This window comes from Centropristis striata, chromosome 1, assembly GCF_030273125.1.
Source record: "Centropristis striata isolate RG_2023a ecotype Rhode Island chromosome 1, C.striata_1.0, whole genome shotgun sequence".
In the NCBI taxonomy this organism is placed as follows: Eukaryota; Metazoa; Chordata; class Actinopteri; order Perciformes; family Serranidae; genus Centropristis; species Centropristis striata.
The window spans coordinates 34,831,359-34,850,982 of record NC_081517.1 but is presented as its reverse complement, the minus strand read 5'-3'; the positions used below and the strand labels follow the sequence as shown (position 1 = coordinate 34,850,982).

The following is a 19,624-nucleotide window of genomic DNA, read 5'->3' as shown; positions in this document are numbered from 1 at the left end:
CAGATATGAATATACAGTATGAATGCACATGCGTACAAAAAGCATCCACATTTGTGCATTCACATACACATAGAGTATGTGCAAAAAACATCCGTGTGCCCCCACACAGATGTGCAAACTTGACTTACACTTCACTTTTACATTTCTAACGGAAACTATTAATGCAGTGTAGGAGCTGACACATACGCAGCATTTCCTCTCTCTCAGAATGAGTGGGCCGACAACACTCTAATTTTAGACAGACTGACAGAGAGAGAGAGAGAGAGAGAGAGAGAGAGAGAGAGAGAGAGAGAGAGAGAGAGAGAGACAGAGAGAGAGAGAGAGAGAGAGAGAGAGAGAGAGAGAGAAGGAACTCAAGTTTTTAAAAAGCTTAAAAATAGACACACTACATCATTCACAACCTTTCCAAATAACCAGCCAGGAAAAACCCAGTCTGCTGAAAGAGGAAATAAGCTTCTTAAAACAAAAAAGTACCATCATAGCTTTTTGACTGTATGTCATGCAATTATTACGGTAAATAAAATATCTAAATACAAGATTTGACTTTTGTTCCAAGTCCACATGCCTTTCTGCACACAAAGAATCTATATAATCTTAAATACGTAAATGCTCTACCAGAGAGTAGAGAGGTGAATTGAGTTTGAACTGTTAACTACAAACTAAAAAAAACAAACAAAGTTAAACACACATTGAGTTAAGAGCAATGTGATTTACTGTACAAACACAAAACACTTAATGTTGCAGCTGCATACAGATGCAAAAACAGATGATATAAAATAAGTACAACCATCAATATTCTTACTCACACCTTATCAGTTAACACACAGTCATCAGAATCAGTCAATCTTTTGAACTTTCTATACGTTTGACCTACTGTGCACCTTTCAGCAACACACCAGTTGGTCAGAGCACAGTGGCATCACATACAACATCTCTTCTTGGATTTGTGCACACTGCTTATTTTGCTATTAGTGCCAGCAGAGCCTGCCAATTGGCCCAGAAAATTGCTAATAAATACACCACAAGCTGAAATGCCATCCCAGACGCCAAGGCCACATTCCAGACAAACAAACTTCCCCTATGACTGTTGACTATTTACTGGTAATGTGGATCAGTTCCTGATCTAAGTTTCAGCAACGACACACATCTCTCTTCACCTTCTCTGTACGGGCAGCCGTATGGCATCGCAGCGGTCAGCTTAGCCTCAAACAATGCAGCAGAACAGAAAACAGGAGCACTCGTTTCCGTTTAGGCATGCTGCAGAAATCTCAGAAAACAGGAAGGACCTGCCAACGACGTGTGGAAGTACATTCATAGAGCAAAAGAGAGGTATTATTGCGGTGGAGGTGGGGGCGGGGGTTGTGTGTGTGTGTGTGTGTGTGTGTGTTTGCTTGATTGGAAATCCCCAACCCAGGACAGTTTGGTGCGTATTGACACAGGTGGGCCTCATCACCTCTCACACTGAGCCCTGGACAAAGTGGAAGACAGAAGAAAGCACCTGCAGAATCTGTACCATACAATACTCTCCCACAACACAACATTATCACAGTACTTACTATAATTTAAACATTTTGCGATATTCTGAGAATTGTGATAACATATTGCCATATATTGCTATTTATTGCCTTTTTTTTTTACTGCATATTATGTCACCAAAGGAAAACTTTGTTAACATATGTTTTAATTAATAAGAACATTTTCAGTCCATTCTATCATTTTTGTGAAGCAAAATTACATTGTCAAGTAGACAGACTGACCAATTCAAAAACCATCATCAATGTTGCATGCACTCAACAAACTGAGCTGTTGAATTACAGTTTAAATATTTCCATTTAATCAATGCAAACGTGTGTGGACGACTGTATTTTAACAATGCAACTTGTACAGTTATGCAGCCCCTTCAGTGGGGAATATAAAGATCAAAATGAAAAAAAAAAACTAAACAGCTCAACTAGCACCATCTAGTGAGTACAAAACAATTGATTTTATTATTCTAGTCGCAAAAACTATAATTTGCATTTACAATATTATGATTTTAAAAAATTTAAATATTGATACTTGGCATCCATGTATCGATGCATTATTGCCAAACAAAATATTGCAATACTATGCCATCAATTTCTCCCTGCACCCCTATACAACACTTAGAAATAAGAAGCTGAATGGCTGCTGTACTCATCATGGAGCATCTCTGGTAACCTATGAGTTTACATGAGATATAAATCAGTCAAATAGCATTCCATCACGCTGTATAGTCAACAGACATTGATTATTAACACCAAGATAACTCAAAGGCTGCAAAGAAACCCCTTAGCGGACGTTTAATTCAGTGTAAGCAATGGGGGACATCAATCAAAGTGATTTCCTGCATCAACATACTGAACAATATAAGGAAGTCCTCTTGAACCGGTGTGTGTGTGTGTGTGTGTGTGTGTGTGTCTTTGTGTGAATGTGTGTTTGTGTGTGTGTGTGTCTGTAAACCTGCCTGGCCGGACTGACCTGGGATTATTTCCTCCTCAGAGCCTGCAAACATTGAATGCAATAATGCCCAAAATCTGCAACAAACAGGTGAATATGTCACAAAGACTTCTCTGATTGTAAGAGCTGGTGAAAATACACCTGCCAATCACAGGCGTGAATGGGCAAGGAGAAGATTTATGCCGCTCGAGGTAGTGTGCTAAATCCATCAGGCGAGAGGAAGAGAGATAGGAAGAGGTAGAGATACAAAGGGGTTTCCCGAGAAGTTGTGTGTGTGTGTGTGTGTGTGTGGTATGATAACTTCTGTGCGGTCTATGGTGGTGAGAAGTGGGTCGATTGGTTCATTAGGGGTCAATTGAGGATGTGGCATTTGGGTTGGATTAGGCAAAATGTGTCACTGAAAGAGGTTTGAACACAAACTAGGTTAAAACACTTGCAGATACAGACAAACTATACAGGCTACTGTGCACTACATGATCAATAAATACATTATGCACATAATGCATGCAATCAAGTCAACTCCACTGACTTACACACAACTAAATCTTAGAAAAACCAAGGTACCAGTTGCTTTTTCTTAAGCCTCAAATACTTTTATAGTCAAATTAAAGTATTTTTTCTACTTTCCTGAAGCTTTGCACTTACAGTATATCCTGTGCATATGACTCCTTACTGGAGGGATTTCCATCAGTGCTTTGGAATAGTGATTAGATTCATTCTTTATACTTGAAATATTTCTAAATCCGTTCTTATGGTGGCTAAAAACAGCTCCGAACAAAGGCAACATTGTTACCATAGATACAGCTGTGACCTCAGACAGAAGGCCTGTGGATAGCCAGAGAGCTGGGGGGAACACTGAATACGAGGGATTTATGTTCCCTCAAATTCTTACTGAATTACAAGCCATTTTGTAATACAGATGGCCAGTTTATAAAACCTTACCAGTTTGTGAAGAAAACTTAAAATCTACAGATTTCCGCTTGTGCTTTTGAATAAAATGGTTATGGTACAGTTCCCTTGTGGTTTGCAAGACTTTCCTTTAAAAGTGGCTGCCGTTGGTTGCCATTTTAAAAATGTAGTTGTTAAACAGTCAGTCGCAGTTTGGTTAGGTTTAGGCATCAAAACGATATGGTTAAGTTTAAGGAACAAGACAACATGGTTAGGCTTAGGAAAAGACGGTTCTTCTTAAAACAATTACTGCCAAACTTGAGGTAATTATGGGAGTTACGGGAGCTAAGGTGGTAACGTAGCTGCATGTGATGTAGCTATGCATGGAAGTTTGACTACATAATTGGGAAGAGTGAGTACACCACTATCTGTATCTGTATCTCTGCAAGCTGGCTTGCCCTTCTGTGTAGAGTTTTTGTGCACTTATACAAACTCGAGTAAGCTCCACTAAGCACACAGCAAAGCAAAGTATGCAGAGGGAGCAGTACGTCTGCAACATTTGACACATTCTCTAACCAAATATTCGGGATATTCTGCAACTGACATGAGTGGAAAAACAAACATTGTTCCGAGACATGACGAGAAAAAGTAAAAAGCGTAAAAAGAAATGTGAGGATTCCTGTGGATTGTACGTCTCACCACACAAACGACCTTATTTAGCCACTGTGGGCTTAACAAGGCCACGCAATAACATAGTGGTAAACTTTGTCAGGAGGTCACTGGGTGTAAAGTGATCCAACTGCTACAAGCACAGGATGTACCAAGTGTGTCACATAGACACGATCAGCAACACAAATAGATCCACACACACATGCAGAGCTGGCATGAAATATCCTTAGCCACTATGAAGACTGCTTTCCAAGGAGCCCACAGGCACACGAATGTGCCAAGAAGTGTTTCCATTTGTTTTTATAGTCCTTACAGGGCAAACAAAGGGTGGCGTCTGATACTGAAGAGAGTCTGCGGCTGTCTGTATTTTGGGAGCTGCAATATATGGAATTAAGGGTGTTTTATAATAACGTTGCACAAGCTTGTCATTTAAAATGTTGTGTCACGCTTTCCAGGAAAATGTAGGAGTTGCGCGGGCTGCCATGGTCACAGCACTCCAGGGCAACATCTGCCTGAAGTAGAAAATGTTTCCTAGAGCTTTCGAAACAAAGCCCTCAGGGTGCAACTAACAATTGTTTAATTTTAAATTGACAAGAGCATGGTGAGGTGCAAGACACCAAAGTTTAGCAGCTTTTACGGACATAATGGCAGAGGTGAGGAGACCTAAAAGGACGTTACGTAAGAAAATAAGAAGAGGTAAAGGATTGGGCAAGCAAAAAGTCCTCCGGTCAGAAGTAAATCTGCCTTTTAGAGAGCTTCTCGAAATAAAAGGGTGCAGACAGACACCAAGCTGGCCTTACTGAAGTAGTATGTGATGTTAGCTGTCTTGTGTATCTGCACTTGCTTGATTGTGGTTGTGTTAGCAAAGTTGTCGGCTTGATATATTTTGATCACAGGGGATCATAGGGGCTAAATCACACACAAAAAAGACAAATTATATGTATTGGTGCTTTAAAAAAAATTCTGATGATTGATTGATTGATTAATTCAGAAATATTCTCAGCTATACAAAGCTCCTCAACACAGTGTATTGTTATTAAATAAACGGACTTATGAAGTGAAATGTTAACACTTGTGCATGACTGTAAGCACTAGTATGAAAGTTTTTGCTGAAATGTTTAAAGAGCCTAAAGTGACTAAGTAATAGCTTGAATTAAATAATCAGATCACCTGACTGACATTAAAATGGTAAAAAGCCTCAGCTGAGGCACACAAGTTTTGTATGAGCACAGTGTACAGACAAGGTGGAGTCTGTACGACCTAACTGCCATGAACCACTGTCTCTTAAACCCCAAAGGGGGAAAACAAGGACTATAACAAGGTTTAATTGAGTTGTTTACCCCTGTGGCAGGATGACCTACTCAACAAGACAGCAGCATGTCACTGGTCTGCTCACTTTGTTCTTCAAGATTACAATTAAAAACAAATTGATTGCAAAGTCTTAGCAAAGTTTTGGCCAGCAACTCCCAGGTAATTTAGCCAAAGGCTCATCATTACCTAACTGCACCTCCAACGTCAGCACTTCAAGGCCTAACACTTCCTTGTAATGTACTGTGTGTCAGATCCACCGCTGGCCTTGTGTGGGCTGACTTAACCAGCATCACTCTTTGATCAACTGGTTAACAACAAAACACTTATTTTAGTGTAAAAAACGCCTTTAGGATACTCCTCCAAACTCTGGCCATAAAATAGCTTTTAAGAGTTTGAGGACTGAGATGCCTTTGTGTATAAAGGTCTCATGTCTCATGATGTTGACCCTCATGGGGTTGGACTGGCACAATGAGTCACCCCCTGACCATCTATCAGGCCATGGATCGAACTTCAACAAAACATGAATGAGAAGATGCACTCTGACCCTGTCTTCCAGACAATGTTTATGGCCCAGGCAAGATATGTTTTTTTAAAACAGGGTTTTTCCTTCCTTCGTTCTAAAATAAAAAAAAGTCCCAACCACACAGGCACTGTTTTTAAAATAATCTCGACCCAAATTAAATATAAAAACATCTTTGAAGTCCTGTCAAAGGCAAGCCTAATAAACAGGTGAAAATATAACCCTAACCAATAACTTAAAGCCTCGTTGGACATTCAAAACCTAGGAAAAAAAAGTTATTATCAGAAGGATACCTGGCTGCAATGGTGCATCAAGTGCTCCATAATTCATTCAAACACCTCTGTTCCTGACTTAAAAGGCCTACATAGAAAGAGAATTGCATTGGTCTGTGTTTGACATACCTTGGAAGGGTGACATTTAACTGACTTGACAAAAAATTTGAGCTATTAAAAACTGGTCGGTCTACAATCTAACATCATAATTCTTATTGTTGCAAAACTTTCTAAAACATGACAACACCCATGGTTGTGTTGCAGAAGTGACTTAGGAGTCATAATAGCTGCTAAATATCATTGTTAATGTTATAAATTGAGAAAAACCTCAACTTTTCTCTAACCTACAGATGGGTGGCAAATAGAAAAAACCAACATGAAGTGTCTCAGTGTGGCGTTATGCCAACACAAGCCTCCAAAATAGCTTCAATGGTTCTTGTGGATTCTGTGTAACTCTGCTAGAGGGAGGAGCACCGATCCTCCGAAAGATAATACTCACTGATTGTTTTGTCATTGAGATCAAGATGAAAGTTTATATCTTACTATTTGATGTTATGGAGATTGTGTTGGACAGCATTGTCTTACAGGTTGGTCCAAAATCTTCCATAGGCTTTCAACTGGTTTGAGATCTGATGACTAAGGTTGTCATAATAATATTTTAGATCTTTCTTCTTTTTTTTAAAATTTTTAAATCACTGTGAAGTCACATTATAGGGTCATAATAACACATTATTTGCACTAATAATAAGATTACACTCACATTAGAGATTAGCTTTAACACCATGTGAACTGTAATTAATTTTGCTCATCATGAGAAGTAGAATCGTTATAAGTATTACCATTTGCAAGTGCTATTCAATGTCCCTATATTTTTCAGGTCATTTTCTCAAACCAAGCTCCAAGACTGGACTACCAGCATTAAGTTAATAGCCTTCCCTGAATATTTTAAACCACCATGTCATGGTTTTCTCTGGAAAGCCTCACCCAATAGCTGACATCATCAGTTTGATTTAGATTTAAGTTGGAGAGATCACTTTTAACTGTTGCTGTGTTACAGTGGATAGCTTCAGCACCTTCATGATGTCAACATGTAAGATTTGTAAAACCTCAAAACATTTAAGAGAGAATGTTCCCATGCTATGCCAATAAAATAACATTAATATTGGCTCCTTCTGAGACAAAAATACCATTTTCAAAGGGACTTATATGGACACTCACACAGACTGGAGCCACCCTACATCCCCTTAACCCCAAAGTGGTACCAGGAAGCTCAGATATAAAACAAGGAAGCTGGAGGAAATACATCTGTGCTGTTAGACTCCCAACAGACACAACAGAGAGCCGGGCTTCAATCAGATCATGCACTGTTATCAACCCGTTGTTATTATCTCAGGAGGGAAAAAATAGACCTCAGTCAACCCTGTGTCATAGGCCATAGCGTGTTAGCGTGTGGAAGTTTTTTTATAGCCTGACTTATATTTCGTCACACTGTTAAAATAATCGCCTAAGTCATTTTTTGTCAAAATTGGGGTTTTTTTTGCCTAAATCGCCAACATCCTCAGTTGATCAGATCATGTGATTTTACGCCTTTAAGATCATCACTTCTTTGACAATTTACCACATTCATAGGCATCAGATAAGAACCCAGCAAAGAAGAGCTAGAGGGAGACTGTTTAGTTATCAGTTTAGTTTATCAGTGTTTTATTGTTGACACTAATATTGGAAACACTTTATTTTGAAGGTGTCTACATAAGAGTGACATGAGGGTGTCATAAACATGACATGGGATGTGTCATGAAAATTAATGACATTTTGAAGTAACATTAATGCTCATGATACTTATCATGTCATGTTTCTGACAGGCTTGTGTGACTTTTATGTAGACACCTTCTAAATAAAGTGTTACCATATCTTGCTTAAGTCACAAAGGCATGTTCAAAAAATTGCCTAAGTCATTTATTTCTCTTAAGTTACATAATTTACACACAGTGTTATTACTATGCCAATAGCCATCCTTTGTTACATCCTTTTTGAGTGAAATGATCAATAAGTATAATCAATAACACTTTTGGTGAAGTTTTTTGTGTGTTTTTTTTTTTTTTTTAAAAGAAAGAAAAATAGATAAGGTTCGTCTAAGGCGCAGCTGACATGCAGCAGCACAGGAACTGTATCAGTCAGGTGCTGCACAGTAAACCACACTGCCACATCTACAGTGTACAGTAAGTATACTGTAAAGGCTAGTACTGACAGAATTAGATGAGCTAATAGCCTAAGGCTCGTCAGTGCGAAACGTAAACATGATTAAAACGTTATGTGTCATGACGAGCACAAAAAACAGTAAAGTTACATCCCTTATATATAAACAGGTCCCGAGAAGAGCAGCGCGTATAAGATTACGTTAGACAAAAAAAGCCACAGACAGCTTTGTTTTTTAACGTTATCTACAAACGCGGAGTAAGCTAACTTAAATTCCATCAACTGCAATATAGGCGAGCTACAATTTAAAGTCGTCGACACTGACTTGTACTTTTTCGTGAATACATAGACATTCAACTACAGAAATGTAACGATACCTGCAGTTCTTAAAACAAAAAATAATTCAGTCTGGCAGAACTTACCTGAAGTTAAGGTGTGAAAAGATCTTCATTTGTCAACTGTATCATCTCTCAGTTGGTGACGGTTTATTCAGCTCTTGTGTCAACTGACAGCGAGGCTCGTCTTTAGGCCACGCCCACCCGCGAAACCGACCAATGGCGTGTCATAAAGGGTATCGTTTACGTCACAGTTGTTTCAAAGCTCTTCACCCTGTTAAAATAATCGCCTAACTAATTTTTCAAGTTTTGCAGGAAACACAAAAAACTTCACCAAAAGTGTAACATATGACATTTATTGATCATTTCACTCAAAAAGGACACTTTATTTTGAAGGTGTCTACATAAGAGTCACACAAGCCTGTCAGAAACATTACATGACAAGTATCATGAGCATTGAAGTTACTAATGTTACTAAGTGTCATTAATGTTCATGACACATCCCATGTCATGTTTATGACACGCTCATTCAAATAAAGTGTTACCATATCTTACTTAAGTCACAAAGGCATGTTCAAAAAATTGCCTAAGTCACATTTTATTTTGATTTCGGCATAATAAATCCTCTTAAGTCACACACTTGACATAGGCCATTATCTTGACGTAAAATCACATGATCTGATCAACTGAGGATGTTGCCGATTTTACCATAGGTGGCCGGCGTCATGAGGAGATGATTTAGGCAAAACAAACAATTTTGACAAAAATGTACTTAGGCGATTATTTTAACAGTGTGACAAGCTTATAAAGGAGTACAGACAGACAGACAGACAGACAGACAGACAGATAGATAGATAGATAGATAGATAGATAGATAGATAGATGGATAGATAGATAGATAGATACTCAATATGTGCACTCTTAACAAGATGATGAAAATGAATCTCCAGTTGAAGTCATATATTTTAATTAACATTTAATTTCAGACAATAATTATTGCATTTTCAGTATATCAGAGAAAGCATGTAGGGCATGTATCTGAACATCAAAGTACCTAAATTATTCAACAAATGTTCAAGTGCTTCCAATCCGTAAAATAGCCTATATTGAAATGCAGTGCTACTATTTCAGTCTTGGTCAGGCGATTGGGATAATATCACTTTACAGCAACACAACAATTATATATATATATATATATATATTTATATATATATATATATATATATATATATATATATATATATATATATATATATATATATATATATATACATATATATATACACACATATATATATATATATACATATATATATATATATATATATATATATACTATATACTATATATATTAAATGTGATAGTTTACAGTATGCAAAGTGCAATGCATCTCTTAAAATTATAACAGTATTTTTTTAAGCACCACAATATCAAATTTATATTTTTCCCCTTGATGAAATAAAGGTTAGCACTTTGCACGAAAAAAAAAAGGTCTTTACATTAATTCCATCACTATTATTAGACGTTACTACAAGTATCGCCAACTCTACCTGAAGTCAGTTGGAATGCCAACAGAGCCCCCTGCTGGTCATATTTTGTAAGTAGAGCTATAAAAGTGACCGTTGAAACTCCTTAGGAGAAATGTTATCACTAAAAGCCCACGTATAACAGACATACAATATTATGGTGTCAAGTTATGGCATGCAATACAATATTTTACAAACATAATATTTACATATTTTGTAAGTCCATAGTGTCCATTCTCAGATATAGTCCCGTAATCATTCCTCATGAAGGCATTTCATAGTACAGTCGGGCTCAATGGGTGTAAAATTCATGTCGGTTGATCAAGAGAAAAGTTCTCAAAACGTTGACTCCCAGATGGTTTCTACAATTGTACACTCTATCTATTGGTAGGATCCAGGCATACTTTAAACATGGTGTTGCCAGTTTGGGTGCCATCTCTCCTGAGAGCCTGTACTGTTGATTCACCCTGTTTGACCAAATTGCATTCAAATGTTATTGTTGGTAAGGACACTTTTTTGTCAGCAGGAAAAGAGGAACTGAAACCTGTGGATTAAAAACAGCGAATGATTGCTTTGTACAGAGAAAGACTGACTTTGTATCTCCAGTCATTCTTTGTTTCTTAGATATATATTTGTATTTAACAATCACAGGCCGGGTCTGCTGTTTCCTGATAACCCCATCTGCACAAGTCCTTGTGTTTCCAGCAGATGCATCCCGCAGCAGTTTGAGGCTACCCTCATTGACAGCATCGTGACACCAGCCAGAAAAAAAACTGTACGCTCCGTGCACTTTCCTTCTTCAGTCAGTGTCTGTTATTCAGAGTATAAATATGTGCACAGAATGTTTTCCTTTCAAACAATCCAAACCAGTGAACCGCAGTCTCAGGGAAGAGCCCCACTGAATGTGACTATGGGCAGGCAGAGTAGGGAGCAGAAGGTGGGGTTGAGAGGCTGGATTTGGGCCGAGGTCGGGGCTTTTCTTAGCCTCCAGTCAGTAGAGCTGTCAGGTTTATAGCAGACAGATATGTCACATCTATATTGGACAGAGGAAGACACATTGGTTAGATAAATAACAACACACGCAAGGCTTGTGAGTGGATGATGTAAATATATGTGTAATTATTTCAAAACAAGCATGAGAGGAAACTGTCTCCAGAGGATGCAGGTGCGGTAAGAAATGGCAGAGTACAACAAGAAATTATAGCCATCTCTTGTTTGTTTTTAACACGAAAATAATTTATTTGACGTGTAACTAGTGAAAGATTTCCATTTCATTTATTTATGTTGACATCTTCAACATTTACATTACGAGGGGCTTCTGCCATTCGAAAGAACCATTTAATTGAATGTGAAGATTAAATAGTTGGTGGTGTACCACTTCTATCCAGACACTAAATGTCGACATAAATTCCACTGTGTGCACTGTGTGTGTGTGTGTGTGTGTGTGTGTGTGTGTGTGAGGACATTTCTCATTGTGAGGACATTATGGCCTTTAAATGGCTATTTAAAGGTTAAGATTTGGTTTTAATGTTAAGTTTAGAATTATGTTTAGCTTAGGGTTAGGGTTGCATTTAGTTGCAGAGGTGGGACCAAGTCATTGTTTTGCAAGTCACAAGTAAGTCTTGCATTCAAGTCCTGTGTTAAGTCCTAAACTTTAAGTTTTGCGTTCTAAACAAGTCATAATGCATTCAAAATGCAAATGTAATTTCATACAGAGTATCAAAATATTACATTTGCAAAATTCAATTAAAATCCACACAATTATAGAAGGACACGGGTATGAGGTAGTGATAGGGGATTATCTACTGTGTGTGTGTGTGTGTGATCACACCTGGTGACACTCTGTAGTACTTTTTTCTCATCCTGATCCAGACAGACAGCAAAGGTTGTGTTTCCAGCTCCGCTGATCTGCACCTTGTCCACCTTCACCTCTGTCACACTCAGCTGCTACAAAAGGAAAGACCAGAGCAAAACTGAAAGCATTGCACTATATGAATAAATATTTTGGAGAAAAAATACTACATGATTGAAAATACCATAAAAATTGTACCAATATATTTGCATGTTATTCTCTATGGGATATATTGCTATTGCAGCTTTTCTGAACTTTTGTTTTTGAGGCGCTTGTTTGTTGTAAAGGCAGCCTTGAGCTAAAAAACAATCATTTAAATAGGTTTACATTCTGCTGAGGTGTGAAAAACGACTGCAAATCAAAGCCCCACGTCTAAACGAGGTTAAGAGATAAAGCTACAATGTTGAGCAAATAATATTATTGCCAAAACACACACAAGCAACACAGACGTGAGTCTTGCCTGTGTTGTGGCTTTTTGTTCCATTAAGCTGTCAGACTGAGAAACTTTGTTCTCAGCATTCATGAGATTCGAGATTCAGGTGAGAGGAGTTCGAGATGCTATCAAGAATGCATTGAGGTCTGTCTTAAAATAGTGCTGCGATAGAAAGTGTTGCAGAGTTGTTTGTGAAAGCGTGCAGATGCATTGCTGTTGTGACCACAAACCACCATGACTGACTGATGTCACATCTTGCTCACCTGGTTGTAGCCCTTCTTGCTTTTACAGTTCTGTCTCTTCAGGACCTCAGTCATCATGAGCTGCAGACACTCCATCTTTGAGTCTGACAGAAGTGGTTAATTATTAGAAAAACAGTTAAATTATGTAAATGTAAACATCTAATAGTAATTGCTTCATTGTTCCCTTATGCAGGTATAAAAAGGTATTTTCATTTAAAGGGACAGTTCAACCTCAAATAAAAAATGCATACTCTTTTCTCTTACCTGCAGTTCTGTTTAGCAATTTATTGTTTTTGTGCAAGTTGCCAAGTGTTGGACATAAAATGCCACTTGGTTTGTGGTGCTCAATGCACAGAAAAAAATCTATTTGACTCATCAACAATGTCTCTTTCCAGAAATCATGACTTGATTACTCATATAATCCACATATCTTGTTGTGAGCAATGTCATTTAGGAACAATTTTCTTTCCAATATTCCGTAGCTCTCACATGCAACTGCTCACAACAAGGTCTGAATGACTCACACAAAAATAATCTACATTGATGAATAGCACTAAAGGTAAGAGAAAAATTAGTTTGTTTTTTTATTTTGAACCTTAGCTAGAGCAACAGATTATACAGTTTCTATGAGTTAAATGGAAACATCTTTCTCTGAAATGTTGGCTTGCTTACGAAAAATGTTTCCCTTTTTTACAGTAATTTTCAGGTTATGTCAAATCTACACATAGCTCGTTCTTGTCTCAGTGAGGCAGAGTTCAGTGACTTGGCTCTGTACTGGCAGTAGCGTACCTAGTTCCTCTGGATTTTTGCATGCTTTGGTTAAGTTTACTGATGTGCAGACTTTTGTTTCTCTCTTCCACTGGCTTCTTCCACTTATCACCACCTGAATAGAAGGGAAAGAAGGATAAGATGAATAGATAAAATACAAATAGTTGGAAATGAGAAACCTTAAAGATTTAAACAATATCTCAAACTGAGGAAATGTATCTAATGAATGTTAGGGGACAGATAATTAATAACTTCAGACAAGAGGGACATCATGCTTACTTCACAACACAGGGGCCACAGAGCCAAAAGCTCTAGATTTTTCAGGACAGGGCACATGCTCGTGACTTTTTAGCAGACTTTTAATTTTGTCCCTAAATTTTGATGTTTCATTTCCTTTGAGTGGAGAAGTAACCACAACCGAAACCAGTTGAATTAGGGTAAAAAAGGAGAACCTGCACTGTCTTCAAAGGCGTAATGGAATATTTTTTCTGCTGATAATGTGTATTTATGAAAACTGTTTGTGTAAAATGCAGCTTCAAGACATTCATTTTGATAGGTCATTAAATTAACCACTGTCTTACCCTGTTGTACACCACCTCTAACATTAGAGGGACTGCTTCTCGGTCACCGTCAATACCAAATCGTTTACTGGCAGCACCTATATAAACAGAGAACAAGATACACACATTAGTGATCCATGAGATAGGGGTGTAACGATGGATCAATCTGGATCCATATATCGATTCAATGATCAGCAATCCAATATCATCAATGCAAAGTGACAATCAATAAATATCATCAGCTTTACCATACACCTTTATTTTGATTTATTTATTTATTTTGTTAAAAACAATTTATTGTATTTCATTTCAATTTCTGGAAGATGTCAGTAATAAAACTGTGAAATCATATTGCTAGTAGTTATAATTCCTTTTCATGAGTAATATGTAATAAAATGTAATTGTACCTGATTATGTTACAGCTTAATGGGCATATCATATCATCTCATATTAACCACAGACCCCTGAATTGAATCAAATTAAAATTGTATCTTGGCAGATTTTATGATATCAGCAAAAATCATATTTTTATATATAATATATTGTATCACAAATAAATAAGTGTTTCAGTAATGCCATTTTACACATTAACAGTGCAAAAAAGCTACAATACAGTTAAATATGACTACAAACAATCAGACTTATGAAGCAAAATTAACAACGATATTTGACAGAAGTTTTACAGACATCTTTCAGTATAGAAGATATTAAATCTGAAATTACAAAAACGGCATTATTCTGTGTGAAGAGTATTGTGATTAATGTAAATATTATTTTAACAGTAACTACCAGACATGTGGCATAAAGTGCTTTCCCTCAAGTTTAACTTCTCAAAAAAAAATGGTGGTGGTGGTGACAAGTGAAACTCGAAAAGTAGAAGTAGACTGAATCATGATATAGAAATAACAGATGTTCCGCTATTGTAAATGTAGTCTGGTCTTAACTTCATTACATTTACACCACATATTTAAAAAATGGATGATCCATTTCACACATTTTCATGTGGTAAATGTGGAGGATGGTATTTATTGTGCTTGTGGGTGCGCGTGCGTGCGTGCGTGCGTGTGTGTGTGTGTGTGTGTGTGTGTGCGTATTCAGCTTGTGTGTCATTCTCACCCATGGCCTTTATGGCTCGTGTTCCTGCGGTGTGACCCAACTCTAGGGAGTGGACAAACACCTCGGTCCTCCTCTCTCCACATGCTAATGTCAACTGCAAAACAAAAGATCCTCAATCAATTATTGGGGTCAGAACAGGTCCCACTGGTTAATTCAAAGACCCAGAGGGCACCAGGGTCCTACATGCGTACATAACAATGCAGAAGTCTGGATAAAGAGGTTTATAGGCTCACTGGAAAGGATGCATATAATGTATTGTTGCTGTGTGTCAGTGTGTCTGACCTCGGCCTGATAGAGCTGGATCAGTGTTGGCCGAGCAGCATAGCGGCAGTAGTACAGGACCAAGTCGGCCAGGATGGGCAGACGCTGCTCATACGAACTATCGTATGATTCTGACTCCGTCTTTGAGGTTTGCTGCAGAGCAATACAAAAACAGTTTAATATTCAATACAATTATACACTTGGAGTATTTATGTAGGTATAGCCGAAACAAAAAAAAGGACATTTTTAGTTTGATGACAATTCTCTGGAAAACTTATTGTTTGACCTTAGTGGAGTTTAGTCATGTTCAGTTTTGGTTAGTCACTGTAAAAAAAAGTTGAACTCTTGTTGTACCTGGCAGACAACGTTGGTAGGCAAGTTAAGCAGGCTAAGGGTGTTTCTTTCGTACCAAGGGTCCAACATACCAAGGAGGTGGGCAATGTCGTTAGTGCTGTCCCCTTTGCCCAAGAGACCCTGTTTTAAAAGGGGACATGTTATGCTCATTTTCGGGTTCATACACATGTGCATTTCTCTGTGGATTGAGCATCATACTCACAGTATTCATATAGCACCTAGACCTGCTATATAGTCAAAAAGCCATAAACATGTCACTTTTTACAATACCTTTAAGCAAAAGCAAGAATTACAACGGCAGAATTCTCATGTCTTTCCCTACTCTGTACCGAAAACTTAGCTCTTTGACACTTAGTTAATATGCTGTTTTAAATAAAACCTTGTTTTATGCATGACGTCTGGTTGAAAATATTCTACTACTTACATTAGGGAGGGCTGCTCCTTTTGTAGTTCCAGTTGTAGACTTCACACTTCCCGGCCCTGCCGATGAGTCCTTCTTCACTGGCACAAAGTAGAACTGAAGCTTGAAGGCTCTGCTGAGACGTGGACATGCACTCTCCTGCCTCCTCAGGCTATTGTAGGCTCGTGCCACCTTCCCAGCTACGTGATCGGCACCGAACACCACCACCCTCAGCGTGGTATCCATACTGTCCTCATCACTGCTGAGAATTGGTCTCCTTCGGTAGCAGACGTGTCTGAGAGTTTGTTGAGGGAAGAAGGGCTCAGGACAACGTAACTTGACTTGCTGTGGTAGAGAGTTCGATCGCCTGTCTCGCACCACTAAAATATCTTTTGATTCAGTGTTTCCTAAGCTCTTGGCTCGGGATAGCGAACGAGAGCTCTTGGGTTTGATGAAGAACCGGTACAAGTGCTGGCTCAGCCGAGCCGAAGCTTTGTTCATGGACTTTGGCGAACATTTTTCTGCAACGGGAGAGGAGCAGATATAGTCATCAGAGTCTTCAAAGTAATCACTATCACCACCAGAAGTGGCAGAGAAGAGCGATGGAGCATAGGACTCTGAGGCTACGGACAAGGTGGAGAACATGGAGTCTTTAGAGGCAGTGGACAGGGAGGAGATGGTGGAGAAGGTGGAGGCACGATGGTTGTAGCCAATAGGGATGATAGACATTGAAGGCAACTCTATTTCATGTTCCTCCTCTTCTTTGTCTTCTTCCTCTTCTTCTCCCATTTCTGACACATCCTCCTCTTTGTCATAATCTCTGTCCGCCTCTTCCTCCTCAGTCTGCCCATTAATGATCTGGTCATCAGGCTCATGTTCCAAAAGTTGGTTCAGAATATCTGCAGGGATCAAAATAGACATCAATCATCAATCACATTCAGTAATCAAGAAAAAAAACAAGAAAAAGTTTGGTTTGTATTGTGTCATATAAAGAATGGGATTACAGAGATATTTTCTGTGTATGATGCATGAACGTATCATGCAGGACACTTTACCAAAGTTATCTTTGTCCCAGTGAAACATGGAACACTTGGCTGTCGGCAAGGGTAGAGTTTGAAGCATTCCTGAAAGAGACAACAGAAAAGAGAAGAATAACAGCCTGTCAGAGCAATATCCACTGGCAACCGAACTACTTTTATATGATTAACTGTGTATTTTTTCCTCCAGGTCAGGAATTCTTTCCTCTTACCATCAGACTTCCTTCCATTGGATGCTGGGATTCTCATACTCTCCCTCAGCTGCTCAAGTCCCTGGATCACATGACCACGGCCCTTCAAAGGGTCACTCATGGCAGCTGCTGTCTCCAAGACATCGCTTACCACCGAGAAGATAACCCCCAATTCATTCACCGATTTTGCCTGCAAAGAGTATATTATGACATGGTTTAGTAAAGGTTCAAGTCTTGACACATTCTTGCATTGTCTTCCTGTCTAATTCTTTCCACAGAAGAGTTGCTGGTCTTCCACTGTTTCAGTGAGTTAGTAGGTTTGTGTTATTCTGTGACGTTTTAAAGGGTTCCTTCAGATTTACAAAAACCACAGCGGCAGCAGTAGACCAGAGATTACTGAACAGAAAAGTTCAGTAATTACTGTTTTTGTCAATGGAGTCTGGTGCCTTTGACGTGGGCATAGTAAACAGATTTAGATCCCCTCCATAAACTTCAACAGGGCTGACTGATGGCAAGATTAAGTGGCAAAAATGTACGAAATATTGTGCACACTTAAACTCATACCGACTTTGTTTAGGTTTAGGTTTTTTTACATGGCTAAAATATTTTGCTGCTGCACTCTTTACCAGCAGTACATTCTTTAGTTTCCATGCAGGTACTGCTGCGTACTTCTCCAAACTGAGGGCATGCCAAGTGTCATCTACTGTAGGTCATACATTAACTATGGATCAGGACCTCATATAACCATACTTTAAAAAAATCTTAAATTTCACCTTAAATAGGCACAAATCTTAATGATTTGTTTTAGTTATTTTAAGAATATTAAAATCATACAGTAGATGTAATGCCACACATTTCCTTGGTATTGCTTGTATGGTCGTATAACGCAAAGCCCTTTTGCAACTACTGGTATTCATTTTAGATGCTTACAAGCAGGGTTTAAAGGGAAATGTAGTTGTAGCTGACTGACAACTTATGCCTATAAATAAATATAATGTAATATAAGCTCATATCACAAAGGAAATTAAAAGATATATTTATTATAATCAAAGCATCACTATCTATAGATTCTAGCCCAGCTCGGAGCACATACCTGCAGGGCTCTATGGATGCTATGTAGAGGGTACTTGGTGCCTAGAGTGGACTGGAAGGCGTGTTTGATCAGCGTGATGTAAGTCTCTTTCTGCGAGTGCTGAATGCGACTGAGCTGCTCAGCCACAGAGAGGAAGTCAGGGGGCACCTCGCATGGGTTCATCAGCAGCACGGTCCTGCAGAAAGCACACAGGTGATGTGGTACACAAATTTACATAAGAGATGCAAACAGGATGTCATGGTGGTTGGGAAGGGGATGAAAAGGGACTTTTCAGGTCAGAAAGTGTTAACCACCTAAAACTTAAAATTAACTTATGGACATTGAGGGAGTTTTTCTTTTCTTTAGAATTACAGAGTCCGGTCAGATAAAGTGCCTGACATGTGCCACTGACATGTGTGAAAAAATGGCCCGGTTTAGCAAGAAAGCAGAAGGTGCAAAGATAACATGAGCGTCTACCATGGGCTGAAAATAAATTGTCATGAACATGCAGACAAGGCTGGGAAAAAAACAGGTTTTATGTGTTAGAGAAGGTTCTTTGAAAATGTAAATGTCCAATCCAAATACAATGGGAGCCATTCTAAGAGGAGCTATGAGAAACTGAAGATTCTTCTATGAATCCTAAATCGTGTATACATAGAGTAGGCCTACACACAGTATATTGTATAGTTCTTGTAGTGGAATTACTACCTCTCTTGAGTCAGAAAATGAATCGGAGAGCATGTCGATGTTCCTTTTAGTTTTCTTTATTATCAGACATCAAATTACACTGCCTAGGTACAGTGGAGGAGAACACTTTGTCAATCCTAAGGGCTGCCAAAAAAATATGTCCTGTCTTCAATAAAGCCCTGAGTTCTCTCCCCTTTTCTCTCTGTGTCAGGGCATTTTTAACCTTTCTGTAAACCAGAATTGTAGCAGCCCACAGTTAACGTATGGGGCACGTTTTCTGTGCATGTGCACGCTGCTAGGTCTACTTTTAACCTTAAAAGGATACAACTTATACTGTTTAAATTCTGCTACCATATGCCTCTAATATCTGACAAATCCCAGATCCCTACAACACGTTATTTCTGGTTTAAACTGGCTGTTACACAATCAGGAGGTCAGGATGTGACCTTTAACTAA

At 38.5% G+C, this 19,624-nt stretch overlaps 1 protein-coding gene across 1 annotated transcript in view; it reads right to left on the bottom strand.

Annotated features, from left to right (window-relative positions):
• Positions 1–9,999: 9,999 nt before the first annotated feature.
• Positions 10,000–19,624, bottom strand: part of pik3r5 (phosphoinositide-3-kinase, regulatory subunit 5) — a 28,265-nt gene continuing 18,640 nt past the window's right edge. Inside the window, exons 7-18 of the mRNA XM_059325999.1 lie at positions 18,503–18,677; positions 17,431–17,599; positions 17,237–17,305; positions 16,206–17,080; positions 15,782–15,901; positions 15,449–15,580; positions 15,167–15,260; positions 14,072–14,148; positions 13,512–13,605; positions 12,744–12,826; positions 12,027–12,142; positions 10,000–11,228 (exon numbers count right to left, since the gene is read on the bottom strand). Coding sequence (XP_059181982.1) covers positions 11,078–11,228; positions 12,027–12,142; positions 12,744–12,826; positions 13,512–13,605; positions 14,072–14,148; positions 15,167–15,260; positions 15,449–15,580; positions 15,782–15,901; positions 16,206–17,080; positions 17,237–17,305; positions 17,431–17,599; positions 18,503–18,677 — 2,155 coding nt within the window. The 3' untranslated portion in view covers positions 10,000–11,077. The remainder of the gene's footprint in view (positions 11,229–12,026; positions 12,143–12,743; positions 12,827–13,511; positions 13,606–14,071; positions 14,149–15,166; positions 15,261–15,448; positions 15,581–15,781; positions 15,902–16,205; positions 17,081–17,236; positions 17,306–17,430; positions 17,600–18,502; positions 18,678–19,624) is intronic.